At 42.2% G+C, this 22500-nt stretch overlaps 2 protein-coding genes across 3 annotated transcripts in view; one reads left to right on the top strand and one right to left on the bottom strand.

The window, feature by feature from the left end:
* Window positions 1–3288, top strand: part of LOC138945482 (uncharacterized oxidoreductase TM_0325-like) — an 18227-nt gene extending 14939 nt beyond the window's left edge. For both annotated transcript variants that reach the window (XM_070316912.1, XM_070316913.1), the window contains 2 exons: window positions 2374–2434; window positions 2588–3288. In XM_070316912.1, the coding sequence (XP_070173013.1) occupies window positions 2374–2434; window positions 2588–2887 (361 nt within the window). In that variant the 3' untranslated portion in view covers window positions 2888–3288. The remainder of the gene's footprint in view (window positions 1–2373; window positions 2435–2587) is intronic.
* A 13346-nt stretch (window positions 3289–16634) lies between these two features.
* LOC138945481 (uncharacterized oxidoreductase TM_0325-like) overlaps window positions 16635–22500 on the bottom strand; it is a 12651-nt gene continuing 6785 nt past the window's right edge. Inside the window, exons 6-9 of the mRNA XM_070316911.1 lie at window positions 22030–22099; window positions 19950–19986; window positions 18725–18785; window positions 16635–17413 (exon numbers count right to left, since the gene is read on the bottom strand). Coding sequence (XP_070173012.1) covers window positions 17123–17413; window positions 18725–18785; window positions 19950–19986; window positions 22030–22099 — 459 coding nt within the window. The 3' untranslated portion in view covers window positions 16635–17122. The remainder of the gene's footprint in view (window positions 17414–18724; window positions 18786–19949; window positions 19987–22029; window positions 22100–22500) is intronic.

Here is a 22500-nt window from a genome sequence, read left to right as displayed (position 1 = left end):
CCGAGTCTCAGTGATTATTAAAAATAATGGTCGAAGTTTGCGGATCATGAAAAATGCGAGCTTCAGCGAGCTTTTTCATGACCGCGAACTGAGACCATTATTTTTAATAATCACTGAGACGAGGTATGTAACCTCTTTATTCCTCCTTTCTTCAGTTATTCAAAGAAAAGAGGAGTTTTTGTGCGAAAGTTTGATCGAATCCTATTCACTCGACCAGTCAACCTGCGCAGGCGATCGATTAATGCGCGGTTGTATAGTTCCGTGCAAATCATTCCATTCTATTACCACTTCTTGTCAGTTTCCATGTTTTGGACTAAAATCAAGTACACAGATATGTTGTTATTCTGCTGTGGCAGTAAAGGCAGATATTGTGTGTTCTGTTCATGTTTTGGTATCGCTTAGGATAATGTTCTTTCGTCAAAAGGGACCAGTAGCAGACGAACTTTTGCACCCGTGTTCCAACGTTAAAAACTGTAGGAAGTTCAGTTTTCTGGGAAAATTAATGTATGAAACCGCTTTATGTTCTTTAAATTGATGAAATGTGTGCATTTGGTTGCGTGTGATCTGTTTATAAAATGAAATATTGTTGAAAACTGACCGTCGGATTGCAATCTGTCGTCGAAGAAACTGAGTGAAAAGAAATTTGAAAGGGGAACTACTCTTGTCGCTAGACAAAGTATGAGAGTTACTAGCCTTGGGAATTTGCTTGTGTTGAACGTTTGTGCACGGCAGATCTAGATTCAAAAAACAACCGAACTCATGGATTTTATATGGAGATTCATGTGTTCACGCCTGTAGTTGTTAATTTAAATGCGGTATGTACGTTTGTATTGTTTGCTCCAGAGATGTATACTTTGCAGGGCCGGACCAAATGAGTTGTAAGGGGGGGGGGGGGGTTCCTCCTTTTTTGGGGGGGCAAATCAGCGAAGTGGCGAAGCCACAAGCGCGCGCCTACAAAGCAGGCGCGCGAACTAGGGGGGTCCGGGGGCATGCTCCCCCGGAAAATTTTTGAAAAACGGTTAAAATCTGTGCAATCTGGTGCATTCTGGGCCTTGTTTTGAGGGTTAAGAGCAGCATTGTGTGGGGGGGGGGGGGGGTACCTTTTTCTCATCGGATTTCACATTGAATAAAATTTGTTAGAGACACACACAAAATTTATTTCAAAAAAAAAAAAAAAAAAACAGCACTCAAAGCAAGGTACATGCTTTTTCCAGGGGTGGGGTTCCGGAACCCCTGGAACCCCCCCCTGGGTCCGGCCCTGCTTTGTACATTAGCGCGTTCGGAACTTTTCAGTCGCAAAAGTAGTACCGACACTGTCACACAGAACAGCTTCTCGACCCATTGGGATGATTACGCTATCGAGGATTCAGGCTGTTGCTGGCTCGTTATTTGTTTGGTTGCTGGGTGTTTATCGAAAAATAACTAGCCCTACAAGTTTACAGAGGTAAAGAAGCAGAGGGGGGAATAAGTAATTATACCGGCCATTCACTAGCTTAAAGTTGTCCTAGGCTTGGCTATATTTTGGAGACATTTTGGACTAGTTTTCTGGCGAATTGGACATCAAAAACGTTAAGTAACATTTGATGTGCTGTTACAATGTAGACACAACTGTAAGGATTTGCTCGAAAATGCTTCGTAACTATGCTAGTTAAATAGGTCAAATGTAATCTTCGTATGTGATGTCACCCATTTAACCCTCAAACCGAACTCTGTTGCACTTTAGGCGATCTTAGTTCACAGCGTGTCAAATACGGGCCCCTCTCAGGACCGACAAGTAGAACGGAAATAAAAACATGTCGCGTGAAGCGATATTAAAACATTTAGTCAATCTGTCGGTCTAAAACTGAAAGATCAACATCGACAAGACTACATGCAGTAAGGCTTGGCTAGTCGATCTGAATGACAACTGAAGTGGAACAAACCTATTAAATCCTTTTTGCTTGAGTTGTATGCTACACACATGATTCTTTCTTTCTTTATTTGGTGTTTAACGTCGTTTTCAACCACGAAGGTTATATCGCGACGGGGAAAGGGGGGAAATGGGATAGCCACTTGTCAATTGTTTCTTGTTCACAAAAGCACTAATCAAAAATTTGCTCGAGGGGCTTGCAACGTAGTACAATAGTATATTACCTTACTGGGAGAATGCAAGTTTCCAGTACAAAGGATTTAACATTTCTTACATACTGCTTGACTAAATTCTTTACAAAAATTGACTATATTCTATACAAGAAACACTTAACAAGGGTAAAAGGAGAAACAGAATCCGTTAGTCGCCTCTTACGACATGCTGGGGAGCATCGGGTAAATTCTTCCCCCTAACCCGCGGGGGGATACACACATGATATCATTTTTACTCTGCAATGATTGCAGGGTGGGAGGAACGACGACGGACACTCAGGCTGAAATGATGAAGGCCATGGGTACCGAATTGGTCAGTATTACATTTCGAGTGTACATAACAATAACAATACAGTACTTGTATGGTACGTTTTCTTTGACACACTCACCCTGTCTGTAAACGATAATACCTTGAACATGTCGTACGAATTATCAGGACATTATTATCATTCTCGTCAAACTTCAGGTGGACACAACAGCCTCCACCAAGCTGCAGCCTCTGGGAGGCTTCTGCAGCATGGAAGATATCGGCAAGGTCGTGACCTTCCTGGCTTCTGACCTCTCCGCCGCCATGACAGGCACGTGTCTTCCGGTGGATAGAGGCTTTTCGCTTGTCTCCCCTGCCTTGCCCGACGAAGTCCTGGAACGCCTGTCTGCCATGAAGAATATCGGCGACACGAACCCAATGTCTACGCAGCAACGCACGGAGCAGATGAAAGCGATGGCACAGGCAAAGAAGGATGGGAACAAGCCGTCAGAATCGTAAAATGGAGATGTAGAAAGGTTCCTATCTGCATGGGAAGTGTAGTACATAGTTACGCTCTTCACTTTTTACGGTTGGGTCGTTGGCATCTCCCGCTAAAATGCTATTTACTTTTCCCGTTCACGTTCTGGGACTAAAGGCTATCTAGAGAGGGCAAATTAAATTGTTTTGAGCGCTCTAGTACCGTTAGTTTGTCAGGAACCGGAGGTGGTCCATATTAGGTGCCGGTCCATATTAGGCGGCCTTCCCCTAACTACAGCATGCTTCACAATAGTTGTCATATTATTGTTACAGATTTACTCATGTTCAGGTTACTGTTGCTGTGTTCCTCATAATTCTTGTGATTCTTTTAAAATGTCTTATTAGTCTTGTATGATGAAATAAAATGTCAATGAAAATCTGGATTTAATGGTGTTATCCTTTTATGTCTAAGCGTTGATACCGAATCACAAAGGCCAAAATCTCTAGTCAAATTTGATTTTGACCTGCTTTTGTGATTAATATTCCACTCGTAGGTGCACACGTATATATGTGTTTAGTTTGCGCGTGCGTGCAGCAGTGTGTGTGTGCGTGCGGGTGCGTGCGTACGTGTATGTGTGTATGTGTATGTGTGTGTGTGTGTGTGTGTGTGTGTGAGTGCGTGTGTGTGTGTCTGTGTGTGCCTGTGTGTGTGTGCCTGTCTGTGTGTGCCTGTCTGTGTGTGCCTGTCTGTGTGTGTGTGTGTGTGTGTGTGTGTGTGTGTGTGTGTGTGCGTGCGGTAAATGATTGGCTGTAACCAGGTTACCTAAGTTGTTTCATTGATTTTGTTCGGAATTTCTCGTTATTAATGTTAATTAAACTTGTTACCTACAAAACTCACAGTTTTCAATTGCTTCGTGCGTCTGGGCTTCTTGACAAGTACTCTTGATGTGGGTACCATTGTGTTCTTAAGACGCCGCACTTTCCTCAAATGTGTGCTTCCCTGTGTATTAGCGGATCACGGACGGGCGCTGTGGCGGGGTGGTAAGACGTCGGCCTCCTAATCGGAAGGTCGTGAGTTCGAATCCCGGCCGCGGCCGCTGGTGGGTTAAGAGTGGAGATTTTTTTCGATCTCCCAGGTCAACTTATGTGCAGACTTGCTAGTGACTTAACCCCCTTCGTGTGTACACGCAAGCACAAGACCAAGTGTGCACGGAAAAGATCCTGTAATCCATGTCGGAGTTCGGTGGGTTATGGAAACACGAAAATACCCAGCATGCCTACTCAACGAAAGCGGAATGAGCTGACTATGCTCTCAGAGTATAGTGTGGGGAACCCAAATGGGCAAACGAGCTCACACGTAACCAGACAATTCTGGAACGCTGAAGAAGAGAAGAAGTGGATCACAAAGTGACTGTAGGGCACAGGAGCTTGTTTCAAAGTGCCGGTCGATTATTATTTACCCCTTCATCCTTACTCTATCCTTACTACAGACACGCGCTTCGTTCAATAACTCATTTTCTTGATCTGCTCTAAATCTAAAACTCTCTTAGCGCACTGTGATCTCTCAATGACTTAAATGATAATAAAAAAAACGCTCGCGCTGGACCCGAGTACTCTTCAGACTGGCTCGCTCCCCCAGTATGAAAGTTTTTGTCTTGTGCACGTTTAAGACCAAGTGATTGCTCTGTGTGAATTACAGGCATTCCCTTTGCTATATAAGTACATTGCATGCGAGCCGAGGATGTGCGTGGTGACTGGCCTTTCTCTTTTATTTGATCACAGTGAAAAATATACTGCCGACCCTCTTCATAACTGGTGAACTGGTGGCCCACGAAGTTCTTTTACTGTCCTGGCTCGCGGATTCTTGCATTTATCACGCCCCAGGTAGTTTTACCAAATTCTTTAATGTAAAGTGAAGGTAAAAGACTGAAACATATGTAAACAAAGGAAACCATAAGAAAAAATACAAATTAATATGATAAGAATCAAAACACAAAATCGCGACCTCTAAACCACCGCAGTCGCGACCGAGCAACCAACGCTTGGTAGAAAATGGGGTACACAAAAAATCAAATTATTCAAACACACAACGCGCAAAGCCTGGCAAATCGTCTCGCATGCGAGACGCATGCTTTTTATGAGCTATATTTCTCGTCACTGTGTGACGCGTTCGGCTGTTCTATCAGCTCAATGGCTGCGTGTTGCCCCGCCGGTGTGAACTCCTCCTACGGCCAAGTCGTTTTTGTGGTTTATTTCGCATTTAGGTCCCAGGTAACATTATGAAGTTTTAATACGATCAATCGGACCTATTATCAAGTTAGTGTATCAACTTTTGAACGAACTGCGCCCAGTAGTTTCCCAGCAATAAGCTGTTAAGTGGAGAAACACACACACACACACACACAGACACACACACACACACACACACACACAGACACAGAATTAAAGTCTGCTGAGCCCAAGTACTAGCGTACTCGGGGATAATGATGATACATATATGGCGCAAATCCTAAAATTGTTCCAAGCGCCTCACTAAAACATACACAAAGAAATAATTGTGTACACAATGCCAAATCAGACAGCAATACACATCGAAGTAATCTTATACAGTTTACACACTTTACAACACATACACATGGTTTTTAAAATACATAGCACACACTAAAGAAGATGAATTATACACAAATAGCTCAGCCTTGAACAAAACGGAAGTTATCTTTATAAGAGAACATGGCTTTGAGCTTTTTGTGTACCGGTAGCGAGCGATTCACCAACAAAACGTCAGTATGCAAAACCCTTCTACCTGCAATAACATGCCATAACAATGATGTACTTTACTGGACTCTAAGAGTACATGTCCTCTTAGCTGATAACACATGCACCTTTGTTTGACCAACATCTGGTGGAGTTGTACAAATAGACAGCCTTGTGCAACGATTGCGCTGGGGGCCCGGGTAGCTCAGGTGGTAGAGCACTGGACTTGTGATCGAAAGGTCGCTGGTTCGAATCCGGGCCGGGACGGACACAGGTCAACTTTATGTGCAGACCCAGAGACGGTATCCATCTCCCACCCCCGTGTCACCACAGTGGCACGTAAAAGACCTCGGTCATTCTGCCATAAGTGCAGATGGCTGATACCACCTAAACACGCATACACTTGTGTATCTCATCTAAAGTCGGGTTAAAACCCGGGAACATGCCCCTAATGGCTTTGCCGTGAGGGCGTAAAACTTGAATTTCTCTCTCAACGATTGCGCTTTTTGGTCACAACTAGGCGAGTGTCCACACTGTGTATGCATATATCTAAGGTTGCTGAACAACCGTCACTTACTTTTGGTGACAGAGACAAAACTCTAAACACAGATAGACTGCTAACGTTCCAAAATTCAGAATCAAGATACAACAATTGTCAGTTATTGGAACGTTTAATATTTGTACATAATCGTACAAAAACCGTTACATTTGAAGTACAGTCTGTCTACTCGGAAGACCACGGGGTCGATGTACTACAAATGTAACGTTTGTGTGACAGAGACAGTTTGAATGTGAAAATAGCTGTCACATTTCCCGCAACACTGCACACAAAAAAAAGTATCGAAAACTGTGTGTGTCTGGACTGTTCAAGATTACGTCTACAGTAGTTGTCCGAGAGAGACAAACCTTCACATTTGTCATCATGGAATCTCTGTTGAACAAGGTCATTATTATAACCGGTGAGTATGAATTATGCTAGGTCAGGTTGTTGTTGTTGTTGTTGTTGTTGTTGTTGTTGTTGTTGTTGTTGTTGTTGTTGTAGTTGTTGTTGTTGTTGTTGTTGTTGTTGTTTGTTGTTTTGTTCTGTTTTGGGGGAGGGGTGGGGGGGCGGGGAGGTAATGATGGTCTGTGTGTCTAACTATCCGAAGAGTGAATCATCATGAGTGTAGTACTTGTAGTAGCAGTGGGAGTCAAAGATGCAGTAGTGGACGCGGCAGCCGAAGCGTTTGTAAAAGCAGAGTTAAGGGCAGAATATACCTGCGCAGTTTCAGCGGCACAGACGACGCACTGCATATTATTGATGCTGCGATCGGGATTATGACGAGAACTTGGCCTGTTTTCCTTTCACGCAACGTGTAGCGGGCTTGGATAAGCTGCAGTGCGTCGTCTGTCCTGCTGAAGTTACATATGTGAGCGCCGGGCCTACCAGTTGTAGTACACGCGGCAGCCGCAGCGTTAGTAGACGCAGAGTTATGAGTAGTTCTACTAGTTGCAGTAGAGGCAGAGTTATGAGTAGTTCTACTAGTTGCAGTAGAGGCAGAGTTATGAGTAGTTCTACTAGTTGCAGTAGAGGGAGAGTTATGAGTAGTTCTACTAGTTGCAGTAGAGGCAGAGTTATGAGTAGTTCTACTAGTTGCAGTAGAGGCAGCAGCAGTAAGACTAGCAGTACAGTGAAACCTCGTTTGACGACCCGCAAAAACGTAGAAAATCAAGGGAAGGAGTCTTGAAATTCAGCATAATGTAAAGATTAGTGATAGGTACTCTATGGGCAGGAAAAAGTTAGTCTTAAATGGGTAGAGGGTGTCTTAAAAGGCGACGGGGTGTCTGGACAGGGTAGGGAGAAGAGCTACATAAACAGTATAGTAGCAGCAGACACAAACAGACACACACGCGCATAGAACCACACCCTCTCCCACATACACATGCGCGCGTATACTGTACATACGCACAAACACATAATCGTACACACACACACACACACACACACACACACACACACACACACACAAGCGAATACACAAACAAGCGAATACACACACACACATCGTCGCGATATAACCTTCGTGGTTGAAAACGACGTTAAACACCAAATAAAGAAAAAAGAACACACACACACACACACACACACACACACACACACACACACATACATACACACGCACACACACACACACACACATAATACACACACACACACACACGTACACACACACACACACCGTGCACACACACAAGCGAATACACACACACACACGCACACACACACACACACACACACACACACGCGTACACGCACGCACACACAGACACACACACGCACACACACACACACACACACACACACACACACACACACACACACAAACACTAAAAGTAGTTAGTGCGTGATGCTCTTTCTCTCCTTCATGCAGGAGCCAGCACTGGTATCGGTGGCCACACGGCCAAGATGCTGTCCAAGTTCAAACCCCGCCTGGCCCTCGTGGCCCGGCCGACAAACTAAAAGACGTGCAGACACAGTGCCAGGAGGCAGGCTGCGGGAAGGGCAACGTGTGTACTGGTTGATACACACAGTACAATATACACTATATATCACACAGTACAATATACACTACATATCACACAGTACAATATACACTATATATTACACAGTACAGTAAATACTATATATAGCACAGCGGACAAACTGAAAGAAGTACAGAAACAGTACCACTACCAGGGGGCAGGCTGTGGGAAGGGCAACAGGAGTACTGATAGATATACACAACACAATATACACTATATATCACACAGTACAATATATAGAGATTACACAACGTCATCGAGTGAGGGACCGAAAAATATTGAAACTCGAGGATGATTTTTTTGTGGTATCAACCGAGACCGTAGGTCGAGGTTGATACCACACAAAAAAATCATCCGAGAGTTTCAATATTTTTTGGTCCCTCACAAGATGACGTTTGTGTAATTTGTGTATACAATGATCAACGACAAAGACAAAAATTAAAACAAAAACAACACGAACTCTTTTCCATCGAGGAATGGTGGAAGGAAAATAACACAACCGGAAATAGATCTAGATCTAAATTGATCTCTATGACCCGTGCCTTGATACCATTGAGATCATAGGAGATGCACAGCAGTGCCGATACCAGGTTTCTTTAGCTTCACTTTAAAATGATATCAGAACGATAGTTATTCACTTGAAAGTGAACACAGGAGAGTTGTATACATACTATATATAACACAGCTGAGAAACTGAAAGACGTACAGATACTGTGCCAGGAGGCATGCTGCGGGAAGGGCAAGGTGAGTACTGGTAACAATACAGAGTAGCCTACAATACAATGTATACAATAGATAACAAGAAGGGCAAAGCCCATACGACTCACATGCTTGACCTTGACCTTTAACTTTAACCAAATAACTAAACCTAGCAATGACATCATACACTAAGAACTGCTTTACACATTTTTCCTACCAAAATACATGTGACCTTGACCCAAGGTCAAGGTCATCCAAGGTCATGCAACACAAAGCTGTTAATTCAAGACATAGGAAGTACAATGGTGCTTATTGGCTCTTTCTACCATGAGATATGGTCACTTTTAGTGGTTCACTACCTTATTTTGGTCACATTTCATAAGGGTCAAAGTGACCTTGACCTTGATCATATGTGACCAAATGTGTCTCATGATGAAAGCATAACATGTGCCCCACATAATTTTTAAGTTTGAAACAGTTATCTTCCATAGTTCAGGGTCAAGGTCACTTCAAAATATGTATACAATCCAACTTTGAAGAGCTCCTGTGACCTTGACCTTGAAGCAAGGTAAACCAAACTGGTATCAAAAGATGGGGCTTACTTTGCCCTATATATCATATATAGGTGAGGTATTGAATCTCAAAAACTTCAGAGAAAATGGGAAAAATGGGAAAAATAGCTGTTTTTTAGGCAACATTTATGGCCCCTGCGACCTTGACCTTGAAGCAAGGTCAAGATGCTATGTATGTTTTTTGGGGCCTTGTCATCATACACCATCTTGCCAAATTTGGTACTGATAGACTGAATAGTGTCCAAGAAATATCCAACGTTAAAGTTTTCCGGACGGACGTCCGGACGGACGGACGGACGTCCGGACGGACGGACGGACGGACGGACGGACGACTCGGGTGAGTACATAGACTCACTTTTGCTTCGCATGTGAGTCAAAAATGATTACGAGTAAACAGTAGGTATGTAACCTAGTACATCCACTGTAACCTCTGATATGGTATACGCAGAGAGGTTACCTCATGTCTTAACTATATCACATGTTCACCATAAGCCGTAGGCTTGTTGTTATTTTCACCTTATGTCGATGTACATTTCCTGAACATGTAAAATATGAATAAACATTGTTTAAACCAACTATATCATATCTCTCTACATGTGTGTTACGTAAATTAGGTTAAGTGGTCAAACCATTGTCTCAGTGATTTTTAGGGTGCATATTATTGCTTCATGCGTTAAATATTACAGGTACTTGCATTGCCCGCTGACGGCAAACAGGAGGATCTGAGTAAAATCATCTCGGACACTGTCAACGCGTTTGGTAAACTAGACGTGCTAGTGAGTTCACTTTGTGGGTTCTGGTCTGTTAATATGTTCGCGCGCTCGTGCGTGTGTGTGTGTGTGTGTGTGTGTGTGTGTGTGTGTGTGTGTGAGTGTGTGTGTGTGTGTGAGTGTGTGTGACGGTGTGTGTCTGTGTGTGTGTGTGCGTGTGTGTATCTGTGTGTCTGTGTGTCTGTCTGTCTGTCTGTCTGTCTGTGTTGTTTTTTCCAGTGCGTGTGCTTGTGTTCGCGCGTGTAGACAACCGTACGTGAGTGCGTGCGCGGTTGATTTTACGGTTAAGAAGACAAGTCAGAGAGTGGTATAGTTCTATTTTTTTGGTAAAGACACCTAATTATTGGTTACTTTACTGATCATAAATTTATTTATTCATTTATTTATAAATGCTTCTTCTTTATAATGTAATGTTATTATTTCAGGTGAACAACGCTGCAGCCTTTGTGTTTAACGACGTGGAAACCACGACACCTGAGGGATTTGATCGAACAATGGCCGTTAACATCCGGGCACCTTTCTTCCTCTCTCAGTGCAAGTCAGACTAATTAAAATATGCTTTAGATTGATCTGTTTTGGGTTGATGAGAGCATTATTTGAAAAGAAGACTACTTGATATATTTTTTTGAAATCTCGAGGGTTAGTTATAGGTAATTTTCAGCAAGCTTTTTAATAAATTAATGAAAATAGCCTTTAGCTTTTATTTTCTTCGATTTGTTGAAGGGGGTCCATATTAGGGGACTCACACATTGAGTTTTTGCTATTATTTTTGTTTGCAGTAGAAACTCGGGGTCAACACTGCTAAAAATGTAACAAATACGGTCTTAGCTGTCATATAGTTATAGAAATTTGTGTGTGAAAACAGCTTTGGCTGTGGACAGAAACGAGTCCGTTTTAGGCGCCAAATTTAAATTGAACGCTGCGAAAAGAGAACAAGAAGAGCAAACGCTCGATCGAGTCACTTTCGCAGTTCTGAATATTATATGAGGCATCAGATGGACAGGAAGAAATTGCTATTCACAACACAATGAGTCACGTTCACATAAAATTTGAGCCCGGTCACTTTTATAGTTTCCGAGAAAAGCCCAACGTTAAGTTGTGTGTTGCCGAACAGAAAAGGCTAGTTATCTCCCTTGTTTTTCTGATAACGTTCGTAAAAGGCTACAGATGTAAATACTTTGATGTAAAGAATAATCCTACAAAGTTTCAATCACATCCGATGAACTTTGTCAAAGATATAAAATGTCTAATTTTTCCTTTGACGCTGACCTGTGACCTTGAAAAAGGTCAAAGGTCAACGAAACCATCGTTAAAGTGTAGAGGTCATTGGAGGTCACGACTAAACAAAATATGAGCCCGATCGCTTTGATAGTTTCCGAGAAAAGTCCAACGTTAAGGTGGTGTCTACGGACGGCCGGCCGGCCGGCCGGACGGCCGGCCGGACAGACTAACACTGACCGATTACATAGTCACTTTTTCTCAAGTGACTCAAAAACAAGAAGAGAAAAAGCCTAACGGTTTTGAGGTTTGTGTTTCTGTAACTGTTTTGGGATGTGCAAGTTATCCAGAGAGGTTGAATACAGCGAATGAAATTGTTTTGAGCGCTCCAGTGCCCTTTGCCCTAATTGGCAGAACAGGAGGTGGTCCATATTAGGAGCCGGTCCATATTAGGAGCCCTTCCCCTACATCTCGTACAATATTGTATGAAAAACACTGAAAACTAAGTAAATTTGTGCAATGGTACAGCAACAATTGTGATCTGAATGGATTGCCCCAGATTGCTCTGAGTTTGAAACATGCTGCAGGTAAACCTATAAATATATATATTCATAAAGGCTTGACATGAACACAGTAAGTACCATTCACACTCTTTCAAAATACTTATATTGCTCGCTGTCAATAAGAAGCGACCATTTGTGTTTTTGATTCAGTTGTCTGGGGTCCTGCAGCTAAGACAGAAAGATGTAAAAGCTATAGACTTTCCTCAGCTCCCTTAATGTCGACCGTAAGCTTACTGCTTCACATACAAAAGCAGTGGACGTAAACGCCATACACACAAATTATAACACTTTATATTGTTATTTTGAAATATAGGGGGATTTTTACAGTGATTCGTGAAGGCCTCTTCACTGGTCCATATATGGGCGCCCAGGCTCCTAATATGGACCATTTGTGATTTTGTTTCTGTATTTAATTTTTGCTGCATGTCTATCAAAGCTATTTCACTCTAATTATGCCTAACGGTTAACCTAAGAGAGGAAGACTACCAAACACAAAATGAAACGTCTTCGCAAGAAAACAAGCTAGTTATCAGCATGAAACAAAAAGTGGTCCATTATAGGGAGCCCTTCACCTATATTATATTGTATGGATTTTGGGGATTTTGAGATGTAGGAAATCCATCCTGATCAAAATTGTTTCTTTAATATTCCACTAATACACGCAGTGTTCCTTAAACTTTGAATTTTGAGGTAGGCCTATTTTCAGTTTATTTCATATGCTTTTTGTTTAAATGAAGTTTCCATCAGCTTGTGATGTTTACTTTGGACATAGTATATAACTTCAGCATGCTGCAAACTAAGAGCAAAAGTCAATCCATTCTGAATCCAATTGTTCAAATGTTAGGCCAATGCTACAATTTACTCAGTTTCAAGTCACTATCGCATATTACTTATCAGATAATTCTTCTGATTCTTTTAAAAGGTATCAGTTCTGAATGATGAAATAGGCTAAAAATGTCAATGAAAATCTTGATTTATTGTATTATTCATTTCATATTTCAGCTTTGATAACGAATATCTTACATCTCGACTGGTGTTTGAATTTGACCTGCATTTGAGAGTTTACATATGGACCTATTACGGCGTGTGCGCTCGTGTGTGTGTGTGTGTATGTTTGCGTGTGTGTGTTTGTATGCATGTGTAAGCGCGTGTGTGTGTGTGCATGTGTGTGTGTGCATGTGTGTGTGTGTGTGTGTGGGGTACGTTACTGTAACGAGGTTACGCAAAGTTGCTTGATTGGCGCTTTTTGTTTGAGTGGCTAGGTTAAGTTATTATAAGTCGTAATTTGATTTGTTAATTATTTAAAAAGCATTTCAGTGTGTCCCGACTCCGTTCATATCGAACCGCAATTAACAGTTCGGATGCTTTGTTCACACACACACACACACACACACACACACACACACACACACACACACACACACACACACACACACACACACACACACACACACACACACATACACACATACACACACACACGCTCACGTGGTTCAACTAAAATGAGAAACTATCATGTTTTATTCAAATAAGCGAAACATTCGTCGTCATGGTATCGTGTCCAGTGTGACAGTCAGCCAAAGCAAGATGTGATTCAAGTCTGTCTTCTTCTGCGAGTTATTGAAACCTATATAAACTTGGCCAACAAATTATTGCAACAAATTTCAAACCCAAATTAAAGCATTAATCCCCGTGTCATTTCATTAAAACTGTATATGCCAGTTAAGACCGTTCACTTAACCTCCAGGGTCACCTTTTGGATTAAATATTTCTTTTACAGGGATCACGTGACCGCCGCTCAAGTAAGGGTACCCTCAAAATCGACCAGACAAAAACGGAATAGCCGAATGAAAAATTGACAAGAAATCACAATTGGCAAAACTTTGCAACTTTGACATACGAGAAGAAAGTCAAACCAATTATCTACCTGAATAGATTGTTTTGTTTTGCTACCTTGCGTATTTCGCGTGCTATGCTATTCCTACTGATGCAGGTGTCGATCGCAAGAGCGGTCAAAAACGGGACTTTTTGCGTCATTTTTTAGGGGTATCATGACAAAAAAGTCTGCACTTTAGCAATGATTTGGTGGATTGCTTTGAAACTTTAGGAATATTTTACCAACATACTAGAGATACTTCGAGCAAAATTATGGAATGTTACAGGTGTTTGGTAAAATGTTATGCAATTTTTCGAAAGAAGAAAGTCTCGTCATAGGATTGTTCCCTTGGGTCCAAAAAATGCATGACTTTGCATGTCTTTAGAAAAATGATTGATACACACACTGCTGAAGTTTTATGTGCGTGTAAGCACTGACGCAAATGTGCTGGGCCTGTAAACACGCTACATATTTAAGCGATGATTCTGGTGCCACAGCAATGCCCAGCCAAGCGTGACCGTAGCATGTTTTAACAAGAAGGGCAAAGCCCATACGACTCACATGCTTGACCTTTACATGACCTTGACCTTCAGCTAAACCTAGCAATGACATCATACACTAAGAACTGCTTTACACATTTTTCCTACCAAAATACATGTGACCTTGACCCAAGGTCAAGGTCATCCAAGGTCATGCAAAACAAAGCTGTTAATTCAAGACATAGGAAGTACAATGGTGCTTATTGGCTCTTTCTACCATGAGATATGGTCACTTTTAGTGGTTCACTACCTTATTTTGGTCACATTTCATAAGGGTCAAAGTGACTTTGACCTTGATCATATGTGACCAAATGTGTCTCATGATGAAAGCATAACATGTGCCCCACATAATTTTTAAGTTTGAAACAGTTATCTTCCATAGTTCAGGGTCAAGGTCACTTCAAAATATGTATACAATCCAACTTTGAAGAGCTCCTGTGACCTTGACCTTGAAGCAAGGTAAACCAAACTGGTATCAAAAGATGGGGCTTACTTTGCCCTATATATCATATATAGGTGAGGTATTAAATCTCAAAAACTTCAGAGAAAATGGGAAAAATGTGAAAAATAGCAGTTTTTTAGACAACATTGATTGCCCCTGCGACCTTGACCTTGAAGCAAGGTCAAGATGCTATGTATGTTTTTTGGGGCCTTGTCATCATACACCATCTTGCCAAATTTGGTACTGATAGACTGAATAGTGTCCAAGAAATATCCAACGTTAAAGTTTTCCGGACGGACGGACGGACGGACGGACGCCGGGACGGACGGACGGACGGACGGACGGACGGACGGACGGGCGGACGACTCGGGTGAGTACATAGACTCACGTTTGCTTCGCATGTGAGTCAAAAACAGCTGTAAGCGCGAAACAGCGTGAACGTTCCATTTTTTTCTCATGTGTTTGCATGACTAGCAAATTAACGCCAGCGGCTACACGCAAATGAAACTTAGGCAGAATCTGTATCAATCATTTATCTGTGAATATACAAAGTCATGAATTTTTTTAAGACAAGTGAACAATCCTATGACAAGTTTAACAACATTTTCCGAAACATTGCGTCACATCTGGATAAACAACCGTAACAATCCAAACTTTCGCACGAAGTATCTCTGGTATGTTGGTAAAATATTCCTAAAGTTTCAGAGAAATCCACCAAGTCATTGCTAAAATGTAGCGCTTTTTGACATGATACCCATAAAAATTGACGTAAAACGTTCCGTTTTTGACCGCTCTTCCGATCGACACCTGCATCAGTAGGAATAGCATAGCACGCGAAATATGCAAGGTAGCAAAACAAAACAATCTGTTCAGGGTAGATAACAATTATTGGTTTGACTTTCTTCTCGTATGTCAAAGTTGCAAAGATTTGCCTATTGTGATTTCTTGTCAATTTTTCATTCGGCTCTTCCGTTTTTGTCTTGTCGATTTTGAGGGTACCCTTACTTGAGCGGCGGTCACGTGATCCCTGTAAAAGAAATATTTAATCCAAAAGGTGATCCTGAAGGTTAAGTGAACGGTCTTAACTGGCATATATACAGTTTCAATGAAATGACACGGGGATTAATGCTTTAATTTGGGTTTGAAATTTGTTGCAATAATGTTTTGGCCAACTTTATTATTATTGATACGGGTTTTTTTAACAGCGTCTTTTCATTTTATCATATTGCTCCGGAAGTTAATTCTCCGCCTCGTCAAAGCATCTTCAACCATTTTTCGCAATGCTTCAAATTTAACAATGTTTTCGTCGAGCTACAAATACATGCCAAGAAATGATTTCCCTTTCTGAAGTGCTTCAAACGGTGCAACCGAGGGCGGGGATGTAGCTCAGTCGGTAGCGCGCTGGATTTGTATCCAGTTGGCCGCTCTCAGCGTGAGTTTGTCCCCACGTTCGGCGAGAAATTTATTTCTCAGAGTCAACTTTGTGTGCAGACTCTCCTCGGTGTCCGAACACCCCCGTGTGTACACGCAAGCACAAGTGCGCACGAAAAAGATCCTGTAATCCATGTCAGAGTTCGGTGGGTTATAGAAACACGAAAATACCCAGCATGCTTCCCCCGAAAACAGCGTATGGCTGCCTAAATGGCGGGGTAAAAAACGGTCATACACGTAAAATTCCACTCGTGCAAAAAACACGAGTGTACGTGGGAGTTTCAGCCCACGAACGCAGAAGAAGAAGAAGAAGAAGAAGGTGCAACCGAGAGAAAAGCAGTTAAAGCATAAGACCGTATCACAAACATTTCAGACTGTTTTTTTAATGTGGTTTTTGTCTCAAACAATTAACGACTGTTTTATTTCCGCCTAAAAAGACAAAAACTTTAACATTTGCTCCAGTTTTGCTATTGATGCAAATTTGAAAATGACTCCTCAAAACCTGTCATTAGAATCTGCGGGCAAATTTTATTTTCGGTACACTTCCGACAAACTATCTTTATTACCCTTCGTGTACCCTTCCGACGAATTATAACTACAAGCCTTCATTTACCCTTTCGACAAATAATCATCATGGACCCTCTTCTTTCCCACCAGCCCTGATCACCCTTCCTGTACCCTTTGGACGAAGAATTATTACTAGGCCTACCCCCATACCTAAAAACAAAAATGAACCACAAAACAAAACAAGTCCGTCCGCAGAGTGTGTGTGTGTGCGCGCACGTGTGTGTGTGTGTGTGTGTGTGTGTGTGTGTGTGTGTGTGTGTGTGTGTGTATCTCCCTCTCTCTCTCTAAGGCGCACGAGGCTTGGCACCCTTAGCCATGGATCCGATCTGCTCGAGACGCAACTGGGTGGCCACTGGGTTGAAGTCGCCCATGTTCTTCATGGCAGACAGCTGCTCAGATACAGCTTCGGGCTGGGCGGGGGGCACGACCAGCGAGCCTCTGTCCACGGGTATGGAGGTACCGGTCATGGCGCAGGACAGGTCGGAGGACAGGAAGCCGATGACCTTGGCTACGTCCTCCATACTGCACGTGCCGCCTAGAGGCTGGATCTTCTTCAGGTCCGACAGCTCGTACATCTGACAACGACGAGATTTTTGAGTTAACCGGACGTTTGCTTGTTGTTATCTGTGTGTGTGTGTGTGTGTGTGTGTGTGTGTGTGCGTGTGCGTGTTTGTGTGTGTGCGTGTTTGTGGGTGTGTGTATGTTAGTGTGTGGGAGTGTGTGTGTGTGTGTGTAAGTTAGTGTGTGTGTGTGTGTGTGTGTGTGTGTGTGTGTTAGTGTGTGTGTGTGCGTGCGAGCGAGTGTGTGTGTGTGCGTGCGAGCGAGTGTGTGTGTGTGTGTGTGGTGTGTGTATGTGTGTGTGTGTGTGGGGGGGGGGGATTAGAAAACGTTCACAATCTCAGATCTGTCCAGGGTCTGACATTGGGAAAGACGATCTCTCCACACTGTCACATGCCACAAATGAACGACCTCGGTGCTCTCTGTGCTCAGTAGGAATGTTATTGTGGGATGCATTAACTTCCTAAAACGACACTGACTGCATTCATTAACAACATTAATTCACAACAAAACTCCTCACTGTGCAAAGAGAGCACCCAGGGTGTTCACTTTTGGTATGTGACTAAGTAGAGGGATGGTCTTTTAGTATGCAAAGAGAGCACCCAGGGTGTTCACTTTTGGTATGTGACTAAGTAGAGGGATGGTCTTTTAGTATGCAAAGAGAGCACCCAGGGTGTTCACTTTTGGTATGTGACTAAGTAGAGGGATGGTCTTTTAGTATGCAAAGAGAGCACCCAGGGTGTTCACTTTTGGTATGTGACTAAGTAGAGGGATGGTCTTTTAGCATGCAAAGAGAGCACCCAGGGTGTTCACTTTTGGTATGTGACTAAGTAGAGGGATGGTCTTTTAGTATGCAAAGAGAGCACCCAGGGTGTTCACTTTTGGTATGTGACTAAGTAGAGGGATGGTCTTTTAGTATGCAAAGAGAGCACCCAGGGTGTTCACTTTTGGTATGTGACTAAGTAGAGGGATGGTCTTTTAGCATGCAAAGAGAGCACCCAGGGTGTTCACTTTTGGTATGTGACTAAGTAGAGGGGTGGTCTGTTAGTATGCAAAAGCATGACTCCAGATCTGAGACGATGAGTCTGACTGTTTCAACGAAGAGTGTGCGTTTAAATTTATTCTTCAAAAGAAATTCCCACTTTGCACCGAATGCAGCCACGCCATTGATTATTGGTATGAGTCAAAGGGAAAAGATGCTCTTATTCCGTGTGAAAGAATGGCAATATCAGAGTCTGTGGCGGTGATCATGATCGTGTCGATTGGAAGGACGGCACATTTAAAGCTGCATGGAACGCGAAGGCAAGTGGTGTGTAAGTAATACTGACCACTTCATTGCCCAGCAATTGCAGAGATTCGCTCTGTGTGTCCGTCATCGTACCTCCGACACTGAAAACAGAGATAAATGACAATCAGTCATTTTTAATTGATAAATTGCGTTTTACAAAGCATTGGGCAGTGAAATCCAGGTTTAGCGGTCAAACCAATCACGTGTTCCTATTACCGTGAGAGGAAAAGTAACAAAGACAAGTAGTTTTAACTTTCTATAAAAGTGGAATTAGCTTGTCGAAAGCATTTAGACACATATATATTATATATGTATATATATATATATATACCGTAGGTAAAGTTCACTTTACTGGCACAAAAGATGTGTTTTTCCTTCACTTGTAGACCCTCCATTACGTCACTTGTTATTCATATGGAAAGGATAACAAACAGTCAAAAATTACGTCAATGAGGCTCTGCGCGGGTTGCTAGAAAGTATTGACATTTTATGTCGGAAAACGCGATGTTTAGCAGTAACTCAATGGTACAAACATTTTGTACCAGACTTGTTGAACATACATTCCTTCTAAAACTGGTGTAATATTGCCGTTTGTTTGCTTGTGATTCCATAATTTCGCTGTCCACGGGTCGAAAATACACTATACCCCAGCAAGCATAATTATACAGTGGATATTACCTGCAGGGGTGTTCTTTGCATCTTACAAGTACATTCCTTGTCACTACTTTCAGCTATGACGGGCGCATTAGCCGAGTGGGTCAGACATCGGCCTCTTGTGGGGAAGGTCGCGGGTTCGAATTCCGGCCGCGCCTGGTCGGTTAAGGGTGGAGATTTGTCCGCTCTCCCAGGTCAACTTATGTTCATACCTGCTAGTGCCTTATCCCCCTTCGTGTGTACACGCAAGCACAAGACCAAGTGCGCACAGAAAAGATTATAGTTCGGTGGGTTATAGAAACACGAACATACCCAGCACGCTTCCCCCAAAAGCGGCGTGTGGCTGCCTGAATGGCGGGGTAAAAACAGTCATACACGTAAAAACCCACTCGGGCAAAAAACATGAGTGAATGTGGGAGTTTCAGCCCATGGACGAAGAAGAAGAAGAAGATTGCCATCTCATGAAACAGCAACATTAAAGCGATGATATCGTCACAAGAACAACGGATTATAAATGCTCATAAATGCGCCTTGCTTTTCTCTTCAAGGGTTAGATATATACCCAACGGAAGATAAAGTGTTAGTGTGTTTAACAAAAACAAGTCACTTACACAATTGCATTGGCTCGCACTCCGGCGGAAGCGATTTCTGGGGGAAAAAACAAAACAAAAAAAGTTAAGTCGTGCAAAACAAACATAAGAACGTGAAGAAAAGTATGGATTATACTGACAAAACGCCAAAATCACTTGACATGGTGAAAGCTTGACATGGTAAAACTTTGTATGTTGTATCTAATATTGGATTAATAGTGAATCGAAAAAGTTTGTACTGTTGGGTATGATTATGTTCTAAATTGGAAAACTTATGGCCCGATTACATATTTGAAATATGACCACGATGTTGACAAAGTTCAAGGTCATATATCGCCCAGCACACAGGCGGGCTTTGGTCAAAACAGGCGAGTTTCTGGGAAGACCATTCTCGCCTTGATAATTTTGCAGAAGTCTTTACATGAAACAGAATGCAATATATACAAACTGATAGCTTCATGTTTGGATTTACTACCAAATTTGAAATAGGGACGCTGTTCCGTTTTCCCTGATAGGGACGGAGCAATGAAAGCGAGAAGTTTTACTGTAACGCGGTTGAAGACGATAGGTACATTTCGTTCCGGCCAACCTCCAGGCACGAGATTTTGTCCGGTAGGTTCAAAGCTCCGGAGACAATTCTTGAGATTCCGAATTGCTCGATGTTGCATAACTTTTCCAAACATTTTTTTCGTGGGATAAGGGGAATTAAAAGGCACAGTACGCCTCCCGTAAACCATCCCAGATACTGTCAGGCGTTTGCACGCAGTACAAACACCCTTTCGTTTAAACACTCACCGCTTAAGAACATCCTAGGTGCCCTACGTAAAGAGCGAGCAATTTTCAAAGAACTAATTTTGCGGATTGTCTGATCAGACAATCGGACGGTGCGTTTTGGCGCTAGACCTAACTTTTAAAATCTAAATAATAAATTGACAGCTTGTTACACAAACATTCTTAAATCATAAAAAATTCTTTTTTCATCAAGACAAGATCGGTACAATTCGAAGTTTTGAAAGTTTGAAGAAAGAAAAGCCCAGAAGCAGGGTCACGCAAGGTCGTGGTTCTCGTAGCAGTCAAAAGCAAACGCTCGATCGAGTCACTTTCGCAGTTCTGAATATTATATGAGGCATCAGATGGACAGGAAGAAATTGCTATTCACAACACAATGAGTCACGTTCACATAAAATTTGAGCCCGGTCACTTTTATAGTTTCCGAGAAAAGCCCAACGTTAAGTTGTGTGTTGCCGAACAGAAAAGGCTAGTTATCTCCCTTGTTTTTCTGATAACGTTCGTAAAAGGCTACAGATGTAAATACTTTGATGTAAAGAATAATCCTACAAAGTTTCAATCACATCCGATGAACTTTGTCAAAGATATAAAATGTCTAATTTTTCCTTTGACGCTGACCTGTGACCTTGAAAAAGGTCAAAGGTCAACGAAACCATCGTTAAAGTGTAGAGGTCATTGGAGGTCACGACTAAACAAAATATGAGCCCGATCGCTTTGATAGTTTCCGAGAAAAGTCCAATGTTAAGGTGGTGTCTACGGACGGCCGGCCGGACGGCCGGCCGGACGGCCGGCCGGACAGACTAACACTGACCGATTACATAGAGTCACTTTTTCTCAAGTGACTCAAAAAAGGAAACTGGATCACACGGGTTCACGATGGCTCAAGGGTAAGATAAACCACGGAAAAATAAATTCTTTGAAAATTACTCGCTTTTTTAGGGAGGGCACCTAGGATGTTCTCAAGCGGTGAGTGTTTAAATGAAAGGGTATTTGTACTGTGTGTAAAAGTCTGACAGTAACTGTGATGGTTTACGGGAGGCTTACCGATACCGTCATGCAATTTCTTCTAACACTTTTCATTCTGTTAATGTTATGACTTTAAATGTAACATAAACAGTTTCTGGTCTATATGCTTTTAGGCATTTTCTCTCTCACAATTTTCATATGTTCACTCTGTTATTTTTATTATTTTAAACGACAAATGAACAGTTTATCGCCTGTATGAACCATATCTTTTATACAATCTGTCTGCAAAGATGCAGACTCAAGTCAGAATCTAAAACTGAAACCATCCCAGTTTTTCGTGACTTACCCAGTGCCAGAACTCTAGTGAAATGCTCCAGTGCTGCCTTGCTGATGCAGTAAGCAGCTACATCTACCACCTGGCACAGTAGAACAATACACATTCAAGTAGAAACCTAAATAAAAGTTACATGTTACGTCGTATGGTCAATGGGGCTCTCTGTTTGGCTTCTGAGAAAAAGTGTTTATGAGATCGGAAAAAAACTGTTCTGCATGTGTGCCCAAAATAATAATAGTTCAATGGTTCAGACAGTAAGTACCACACTGAATTTATGTCTCTGATAGCGGTACAAAAATATCTTGCTTTGTTGTTCATCCAAAAAGTAACTCTTCAAAGCTTAGGCGCCTTCTGACGGCCCTGAAAGTCCAACAAATGGTGTACTTGCCTTTGGCTAGTGATTCTGAACATTTACTAGCCAGAGAGCAAACTTTACTAGCCAAATCAACAATTTGTTTCAGCAACTTTACTCGCCTTTGGCGA

Source organism: Littorina saxatilis, linkage group LG13 (assembly GCF_037325665.1).
Source record: "Littorina saxatilis isolate snail1 linkage group LG13, US_GU_Lsax_2.0, whole genome shotgun sequence".
Classification (NCBI taxonomy): Eukaryota; Metazoa; Mollusca; class Gastropoda; order Littorinimorpha; family Littorinidae; genus Littorina; species Littorina saxatilis.
The sequence above is the reverse complement of the archived record's forward strand: the minus strand, read 5'-3'. Positions and strand labels throughout refer to the sequence as shown.